This window comes from Helobdella robusta, assembly GCF_000326865.2.
Source record: "Helobdella robusta unplaced genomic scaffold HELROscaffold_103, whole genome shotgun sequence".
NCBI lineage: Eukaryota > Metazoa > Annelida > Clitellata > Rhynchobdellida > Glossiphoniidae > Helobdella > Helobdella robusta.
Genome location: NW_008703585.1, coordinates 33,872 through 44,558, shown reverse-complemented (window position 1 = coordinate 44,558; position 10,687 = coordinate 33,872). Strand labels below are relative to the sequence as shown.

The 10,687-nt window shown below is 34.4% G+C and overlaps 1 protein-coding gene across 1 annotated transcript in view; it reads left to right on the top strand.

The window, feature by feature from the left end:
• HELRODRAFT_139671 (hypothetical protein) overlaps positions 1–10,321 on the top strand; it is a gene marked incomplete at both ends in the record, with an annotated part of 16,141 nt that extends 5,820 nt beyond the window's left edge. Inside the window, 5 exons of the mRNA XM_009012308.1 lie at positions 134–251; positions 7,929–8,084; positions 9,477–9,593; positions 9,877–10,005; positions 10,185–10,321. Coding sequence (XP_009010556.1) covers positions 134–251; positions 7,929–8,084; positions 9,477–9,593; positions 9,877–10,005; positions 10,185–10,321 — 657 coding nt within the window. The remainder of the gene's footprint in view (positions 1–133; positions 252–7,928; positions 8,085–9,476; positions 9,594–9,876; positions 10,006–10,184) is intronic.
• Between the last annotated feature and the right edge of the window lie 366 nt (positions 10,322–10,687).

Genomic DNA, 10,687 nt, shown 5'->3' with positions numbered 1-10,687 from the left:
ATTATTTGTCATCTTATTCATTTCATCATCATCATTATTTCTATTATTATTATTGTTATTATTATTGTTATTGTTATTGTCATCACCATTATCTCACCACCATGGTCATCAACCTGATCATCACCATCCCCAGGATGACAGCAGCCTAACAATAACGAAGGTTGAGAAGTTGGACGAAGGCAGGTACGCTTGCTTCGCGAGGAACCAGGCGGGGAACAGAACCAGTCAGGCAGCCTCACTTTTCGTTGTTGGTCAGTACCTCTCTCTCTGTGTGCGTGTGTGCGTGTGGTGGGTTTTTATAGATATTCGTGCATCTTTTATAAAAACTTCAATGGTTTTTATTTCATTTTTATCTTCAACAAATGATCATCTTTATCCTGACCGTCTCATTCATCATCGTCATCATCATCATCACCACCACTATAATAACCACCATCATCATCATCACCACCACTATAATAACCACCATCATCATCATCAACACCACTATAATAACCACCATTATCATCATGACTGTCACCAGACCCATATTGATTTCCGTTCATGAAAATGTTGAGCATTTGTTATATTAGTATGTAATATATATATATATATATTATATATATATAATATATTATATATATATATATATTATATATATATATATATATATCGGTACATGTGCAATGACTTATTCATTTCCTTAGCGATGATATCGCGAATTGAAATATAGCAATATAGTAATCCATCATCATTATCATCTCTTCTTCTTCTTTTTTAGCGTCATCATCATCATCATCGTCGTTATCTAGATTTTTTCAAGTTGTAATGTAATGATGGAATCAATGAATGGCGGCATGGATGAATAAGAAACAAGTTGATGGATTGATTGGTGGGTGAATGAATGAATGAATAAATGAATGAATGAATGATAGAGTACATGAAAGAACAAACGAAAGAGCTAACTAACAAACGAATGATGATATATTGTTATGATTAATGATCTTCATCAGGCAAATAATTTTTTAAAATATTATTCTTTGAAGATTTTTTTCATTTAGTAACATAAATTACTCTTTCTCTCTCCCTCTTTCATTTTCTCTCTCTCTCTCTCTCTCTCTCATTCTTGCTTAATTTAAAATGAATATATATTTTATTCAATCATCTCATATTTATAATATTAAATTGCTATCACTATCAACAAGCAACCGTTCATCATCATCATTATCATTGCCACCATCATCATCATCACCACCACCATCATCATCACCATCTGTATGTATTTGATGTACAAATATTTATTTGATGTACACACACTCATAAAAAAGTCTCAATTTGTATATATATATAAATACATACATACATACATAGCTACATAAATACATTAATATAATTTATGTCAAATACAAACAGACATGCAATAGAGCCATAATATTTTTGTTTCACACATTCACTTGATGTTTCTGTGTATGCACATGCACCAGCCAGAGGGGGTAAACAACGGCCCATGAGATTGTCAGCCACATATTACGACCATTTAAAAGGTCGCCAGCCACACTTTACGACAAAAAAAGTCGAAAAAATTTGCTATTTAAAAATAAATATGCGGCCCTTCAAAGGTCAAATAGTTTTCAATGCGGCCCTTCAAAGGTCAAATAGTTCTCAATGCGGCCATCAAAGCAAAAAGTTGGCCCAGCCCTGCTTTATATATAATAGTTATTCTTTAAAATAGCACCAATGCCTTATAAAACTTTATTACCGAGTAAAATTAAAAATATTATTTCAAATAAAACAAGACATAAAATGAATTAAACTCACAAAAATGTGATTTCGAATTTATTTCAAATTTTCCTTCAATTATTTAAATAAAAAAAACATTTGAAACGATTTAACAAAAAAAGACAAAGAAATAAGCAAGGACACGCAATGGTTCAGCTTTACTAACAATTTGCTCACATTATCACTATAATCTTTAAGAGCATATTCACCGTTTTTACTGAAAACATTATCGCGAGTATCGGTTGCGAGTACGCTGAAGTCGGTGCTTAAATAAATTTATAATAAAAAGTGAAAATTAGATAAAATAGCTTAAATGAAAAAGCGCCAATCATGAACGGCATGTTTGTATTTGTTTGTATCATGTTTGTATCATGTTTCTATCATGTTTGTTTATTGTATTGTATGCGTATTGGGTGCGCGCGCACAAAACAAAAACTATCACTAAACATGAAAAGGAGGGGATACAAAGTTACCTACCTATTTATTGTCAATTATTTTTTTCTAAACTTTAATTTAATTCCAGCCATGGCTTGCCTGTGTTCAAGTAACTCAGATCTCACCTTCCTACGTTCAACTAACTCAATCCCTAGCTTACCTGTCGCTTGTTAACACAGCTCATTTTACACTCTATATTTGCGATTTTATATTACCAAAGCAGGCAAAATTAAAAAGAATAGACAAATTACAAAAATATAACAGCTAATGCATGCTTGCGTGTATATGTGTATGTGGGATTGTATGTATGTACTTATGTATGTATGTTTTTAACTTGAGTATGTGTTTGTATTTTGTGTATGCGCTTGAATTATTATAGAACTTTCTAAATAAAAAAATTAAAAAATTTGAAAAAACGCATCTCACTTGAACGGCATTTAGTGAGAAGCCCCCTCGCCACGTCAAGGCAGCCGTTCAAGAGGGGGTTAATAATAAGTGCACGCGTCTCAAATTAGTTATATAAATAATCCTATCTACCTATTCAGGTGCATTAGCTAATAACGTCTAAGCCTCAACTTACCTATTCATTACAATTAAGCTCTAGCTTACCTAAAATTACAAAACTCAAGAGCCCAATTCATTCGCCAATCGGCCCCACCCCACCACCTACATAATGCCTTGGGCTCCAACTTAGTAATAATAATATAAAACTTAAATCCTAAATCTATTAATGAGTTGTGTGTGTACAACGTAGCCTTAACTTACCTATTCATTACATTACGGTCCTAGCTTACCTAAAATTACAAAACTCAAGAGCCCAATTCATTCGCCAATCGGCCCCACCCCACCACCTACATAATGCCTTGGGCTCCAACCTAATAATAATAATGTAAAACTTAATAATTAACCTACTTATATATACACTTACAACGCTTAATTTACATTACAAGACTGTTCCTAGAATTACATTATTGCCCTTAACTACCTATGAAATTAAATTACTCAACCTTAGTAATAATAAATTAGAATGTGTAATGAAAATAAAATTACGCTCAAATACTAACATATGTGTTTATGTATGTACTTGTGTGTGTGTGTGTAATAACGCTGATGCGTGTAATGTGGGTGCAAGAAAAAATAGAAGCGATAAACTTACGCGCCTACCTATCCAACTACATTAGTGTTGGATGCTTCCTATCTATCCTACCTACAATTAAAATTACGCCTATCTAACTTACCTATATAGCTACCTAATGTAATGTGTGTGTTTGAGTAGTTGTGCTAAATGACGCATCTTAAATAAATAAAAATAAAAATGGTAAAATAGAAAGAAAGACTAAAAAGTAGAAAGTAAGACCTGTAGGAATAAAAATATATTCAACACTCTATAAATAAAAATCCCACTAAAACCAGGAACCACCGCGTACCTGCTGAATGTAATGTATGTTGTGAAACAAAGCAAAAAACACAAAACGAAAAACACACCACTAGTTAGAGTAAAAGAATAGAAGCCCCTAACCTACCTATGTAATTAAATTACCTTATGCCCTACCTATATAATAAAGCTCACCTACCTATGTTTCATTAACTTAACTAAGGCTCATGAAGAAAGAGAAAAAGGAGAAAAATAGAACATAAAATATTACCACACAAACAAACATGATGTATGTATGTATGTATGAGCAACCGCTAAAGAACCCACCTAAATTTTTAAAAATACAACATACAAACCACATACATACAAACTCTATATAGCCGCACCACTCTATATAACTCTATATAACCGCGCAAACTCTATATAACTCTATATAACCGCGCAAACTCTATATAACCGCGCAAACTCTATATAACCGCGCAAACTCTATATAACCGCGCAAACTCTATATAACTCTATATAACCGCGCAAACTCTATATAACTCTATATAACTCTATATAACCGCGCAAACTCTATATAACTCTATATAACCGCGCAAACTCTATATAACTCTATATAACCGCGCAAACTCTATATAGTAAAATAAATAAAGATAATAAAAATATAAATATAAAATAAAAAAATGAGACCAGGCGCTAAGACAATGGGTACAAAGCGCCTGATCTGATTTCAACGCATTTTCGGATCCTATTTATACCAGTTCCATTCATATATTCTTATCATTTCAATCATTGACATCATTAAAAAACTTTATTTAATGTATATGAATTATTATTATAGATGCTTAACAACAATATATTAACTATACTAAAATGAATTCAACGACCGCCTACGGACTTCCTGATGGGATGGTTTGAGAACGTGTGCAGGTTTATCTAGTTGAACTCCAATGTAATCGAGATCACACATTTTTCACTAAAACATTGAAAATATGTATTTCTTTTACTTCATTTCTTTTATATATTATACCCAATCATTCACACCAGCAAAAAGTTTATTGGCTTAATGTTATTGACTTTTGATTTGTCTAATGCACATCCTTGACAACAGAGCTACTCATATTAAATTGACGTCGACTAACAGATTCTAGATCTATATGTACATATTTATTATATAACTTTATTATAAAACCGATAATAATCAGTGTTACATATTATTTTATAGAAATCGAATATAATGTTTATATCGGCTAAGTCAGTATCGTACATTTCAACATATTTTACTATTAAAATGACGTCATTTCCGCCACAAACATTTCGCACCAAGGTGTTAATCCTATTTTCATAAGTCTTTTGTCATTGTTTAGAGGGATTATCATTTTATTAAACTCCAAAAAAATTTGTTAGGTTGATAATTTAAAAAGTTGTCAACAAAAAAAATTTGTATCCGGTTGGAACGCATACGTTCAACACTGAAGTTATAGTTTGAATGATTAACTAAAAATAAATACAAAAAGGATGGTGTTAGCAGTCCTTCTTATAAACATAACTTGTTGAAACGATACCGTCATTAATGTTATTTTTTTATTCAAATCCGAATTAAAAATAAATTCATCAAGTTTAATATGTTTCATAATCATGGTGATAATCATAATCATGTTTCATAATAAACTTAAATTGAAGCAACTAATCGCTTGAATACTGCTTTGAAATAAAAACCAAAATCTGCTATATAGAATTTGTTTAATATTAAAACTGTGAATTGTGCCAGTTGTACCGAAACATTCGAGCGCCATTTCAGCGGTTGGTTGTTGATAGCAGTGGTGAAATTTTATTTTACTATTACGTTGATTTTGTCGGCAGATGGGATTGTGACTAAGTTAGGAGGCGACGGAAACATGGTTGTATGTGGATGGAAAATTGAATGAACGGACGAACGAACGAACGAATGAATAAATAAATGAATGAATGAATGAATGGATGAATGGATAGATGGATGGATGGATGGATCGAGGGGTAGTTCTCTATGTGGCCCTCACAGCAAAAAGTTTCCCCACCTCTGACATACATGCATCACACAAATATTTATACTCAAAGGCTTATTTGATGTATATGTACGTATAACATATACAGAAACTACAAAATATAGGCATACATTTTGTATACAGTTTCTTTATGAGAATTCTTCTCAGGAACGATTATTTATTGTTCTACCAATGATATGTATTATCAAAAAGCCTTATTAGTTGAATGAATTTTATTTTCATGTATACGTGTGTGTGTGTGCGCGTGTGTGTATGTGTATGTTCGCATTTGCGTGTGTGCAGTCAGTAATTTATTTAATTACTTTTTATATTAATTTATTTTTGTTCAAATTATTTGAATCTTTGTTCTTTTGTTCGTTTGTTGTTAACATTTGGTAAGTGTTTGTATTTTTGTATGTACGTATGCGAGTATGCTTGATTGTATGCGTGCCTGTGCCTGTATGGTTTTATGTTTAAAAAATTATTAATTTTTCAAATTACACATTCTATGGCATCTTTACTTCTATTTATTTATTTTTTTCAATTATTTATTGTTTGTTCGTTTTTTCTTTCGCTCATTCCTTTATTTGTTTGTTTGCGTACCAATGTTATCGTTGTTCGTGCCCATGTTTACATGTGTGTGTGTGTGTGTGTGTGTGTGTGTGTGTGCGTGTGTTTGTGTGTGTGTGGACAGGTTTTTTTTACAATCGTGAACCGTTGCGTTGCAGTTTGTATGTGAAGATGTTGTTGTTGTAGTTGTAGAAGCTTGATGTTGTTGATGGTTTTGTTCATTATTCTGTGGTGTTTCATCTTTACAACCAGCTTGTGTTGTTGATCGTTTGTTTGTTTTTTAATATGGCTTTTTAGTTTGATGGATTTTGGTTTATTTTCGTAGTTCGTTGTTCATTTTATTGATGTTTGACTCGTTTGTTCTTGCTATCTCTTTTGGTGTTTAATTATTTTTTGTTGTTTGCTTGACGCTTGATGATGTTTTGGTTGTTGTTTATTTGTGTGTTCATCTTTCTTGCAGCTGATGTTCGTTTGTTTGTTTGTTGATGCTTGTTGATTGTTGTTGTTAGTCTTCAAATTGCCTCCATCTATTTTATTTATCCTTCAAACTTATCTTTCTGACATTTAAATTTTCTTGTTCGAAGTCGGTATGAGATGAGGTTGTTGTTGTCGTCGGTTGTGATGATGATGATGATGATGTAATAACATTGTTTTTATTATTATTATTATTATTATTATTATTATTAGCAGTAATAGTAACAGTAATAGTAGTAGTAGTAGCAGTAGTAGTAGTAGTAGTAGCAGTAGTAGTAGTAGTAGCTTGTTTAAAGTGGTTTGTGGAATGATTTACAATGGGAATGACCGTCCTTATTACTTGCTTTCATAAACATCCATCTAGTTCACATATTGTTGGATCTGTGTGCTTCGGTTTTATGTACGTGTGTTTGTGTGTGTGTGTTTGTGTGTGAGAGAGAGAGAGAGAGAGAGAGAGAAAGAGAGTATGTTCATCCAGCCATCTGTCATCTTTCTCTCCATCTGTCCATTTAGACACGTACATCCAAATATTAAATAATCAAACTTGCTTGTATGAATTTTGGCTTGTTTGCAATTTAAAGTATGCGATAATTCTGCAAGAACTTCAAAGTTTGTTTGTGTTGGTGGTGTGTGTGTCTATGTTGACAATGTTCATGTTCATGTTCATGTAACTTTATATTATCAGCTGCAATTCTTAAAATTTTAACTTCAACAACACCAACAACATCATCAACAACAACAACATCAACATCATCATCAACAACAACAGCAATATCAACAACAAATTAATTAGTACCAGCATTATCTTACCGACCCGACATTCATTACTTTCATTTCGCATTACAAAAATTAATTCATTTACCGACATATCGAATGTCATCGTCATCATCGTCATCATCGCATGACGTCATAGAGGAGGTCATATCAGGGTCAAATAATTATTGGCCCTTGTCATTTTAATCTTGTTTGTCGTTGATGATGATGATGACGATGATGATGATGAAGATGATGATGATGAGGATGGTAATAAAATGAATAAATTTTATTTTCAAGTGTTATTTTTTATTATAAGCAATACTTACACTGGGGTGATCTGGCTATCATATTGCTCGAGTGCTTTTGAGGAAATGTTTCACATGCATTTTGTCTCAGTTGATCGTTCAGCTTCAACATCTGGTCTGCCAAATATAACCTCTCCTTTAACAAAGCATAAAAACAGTGCAATCTACAATCCATGTTGTTCAATTGCTTTTATTTTTTACCACCATCACCACCATCATCATCATCATCAGAGAGACCACGAATTTTGACGGAACCTCAAAATGTTGACGTGAAAGAAGGTGATGAAGCCATCTTTGTTTGTCACGTGACTGGGGACCCTCTGCCGGAAGTTGTCTGGTTGATGCCGGAAATGTGCAGCAATCATTCCAACAGGTTCGTTTTCGATCGTGCAGCTGATGATGATGACGATGACGATGACGATGACAATGATGATGATGACAGCTAAACAGCCAGCCAATCATAAAGCCGATGAGACATCGTCACCAGCTCAAACATTCCTTAAGAAAAAAGCTGACAAGTGTACATAGGCAGATTGCTAGGAGAAATTTCATATTTTAATTTCATATCCATGATTAAATGAAAATTGTGATGAAATTGAATAAACAAACCAACAAACATGCATGCATACATACATACATGCATGCATCCATAACTACTGACAAACATTTTATGGTCAGTTTAACGACCTTTCCATGTGATCATGTTATGTATTGCTTCCAACAGCTGCAACGAACCGCAAGTACACACACACACACACACACACACACTCACATAAATACGTACACACACAGACACATGCATACATTCATTTATACAAATATTTACAAGCACATTTATGTCCATCCGTGTTAACTCACAAACTAACTGAATCGCAATTGCACAAATACACACGCAAGTTCATGTATCAAACAAAGATTAAATGATAATAAGAAAATACAAACATAAAACCATACATGCAACATTTTCACACACACACACACACACACACACACTTATATATATATATATATATATATATATATATACATACATACATACTTCCACATGGGCACTTATAAAAAGTCATAATCTACATTTATACTGGACCATATTGGTCAGTTTATTATGATGTCATTGCTGATGTTTTCTTTAGTGTTGTTGTTTATTAGAACGATATTTTACTAAATCGACCACATGCAAGCATACACAAACACACACAAACATACATAAACATCTATAAACATGTACAAACATACACAAATGCATACAAACACAATGAGTGCAATTGTACGTACGTGCACATGCACAGATACATGCATACACATATGTATTATCAGAAGAGATAATATGAGTTGGATGATGATGGAATAAAATGTTTACCGCAAACCCGGGCTATCAAATTGTCTGCATTTGATGTTTCTGCATGTGTGTCGTTTGTACGTATAAGCAACAGATAACATAAACAACATACAAACAATATACAAACACACATACAACAAACATGCAACAAACATACAAGCAAACTTGAAGCGACATACAAGCGGCATACAAACAAACAACCATACAACATAGAAACTCACAAAGCGGTTCATTTTTTATGCTGTTCGGGCTGTTGATTCCGGTTGATGTAGATGATGTCGTCATCTTCATCTTCATCCTCATCACAAATAATGAAAAACCTCTCTAATCATACATTTTTTGTCAGGTTTATTCCGGAAGTTATTAGCGATGATTTTATCCTTATTGTTTTCATGTCTTCTTCTACTTCCACCACCACCACAGATTTCAGACGACTCCAGAAAACAGCCTACGACTGATGAGCGTGAATACATGTGACGCTGGCAGGTACACGTGTAGAGCATCTAATAGGGCTGGCACGGTGCAAAGTTCGGCTGCACTTAACGTACTCTGTGAGAGTTGCATTATTGCTCGGTTCATTGTCTCAATTGTTCGCCCAATAACTCTTTCATATTTATTTGTCACTATTATTAATTGTTAACTTTTAATAATTTTTAATAATCAGTTATTTGTGCAAAGTTTAATTTGTGTTTTGAGGTCAACAAGCAACACACACACATACACATGTAAAATTTTTGCCTACTTGCCTATAAAATCAATTTGTATCACATGATATTCGCACGCTGTTCATGTTCGTGTGGCGTCCTATTTGCATGCATCGCTTTACACTTCATCTGCCAGCACAACCCTCCTTCCTGTTGGTCCCTGAAGATCGTGAGGTTGGTGAGGGCAGAGAGGTTCACTTTTCATGTCAGGTCACCGGAAATCCAATGCCCGTGGTCACGTGGGTGGTCGGATCGAAACAGGTTGGTTGATTGGTTGGCTGGCTGGCTGGCTGGCTGGCTGGTTTGTTGGTTGGCTGGCTGACTGGCTGGTTTGTTGGTTGATTGGCTGGTTGAAATTGAAAGTTTATTTGCAATGGACGGACATTTGATAACACTTTCGATCGAACCACAACTGCACCGAATTGCAGATCTACCCGGGAACAGGTCGGAACAGCACTTACGAAGTCCTCCAAGACGGAAGTCTGGTCGTCCGATCTGCCAGCCAGCAAGATTCAGGAAACATCGTCTGTCAAGCCATCAGTATCACTGGCACTGCTATGGTCACTGCTAAATTAAAAGTTAAAGGTGGGACGATAATGATGATGGTGATGATGATGGTGATGACGATTATGACGACGATGATGGTGTTGACGACATTGATGACCTACCAACCACAAACAGTCCGAGAAGACAAAACCCCACCCATCTTAACCACCCTGCCTCAAAGTCAAGTTCTTCCTGTTGGTGGAACTGCCTTCATCTACTGCTCAGCATCATCGTCATCATCATCGTCATCAGCATCGTCATCAGCATCAGCAGCAGCAGCAGCAAATGCTGCAACGACACTGAGGTGGTTCAAGAACGGGCGGGTGATCGTCGCTGATGCTGTTAATGATGGCAGGATCACCATTGATGAGGCCGGCACGCTGCAAATTGAAGGTAGGTGC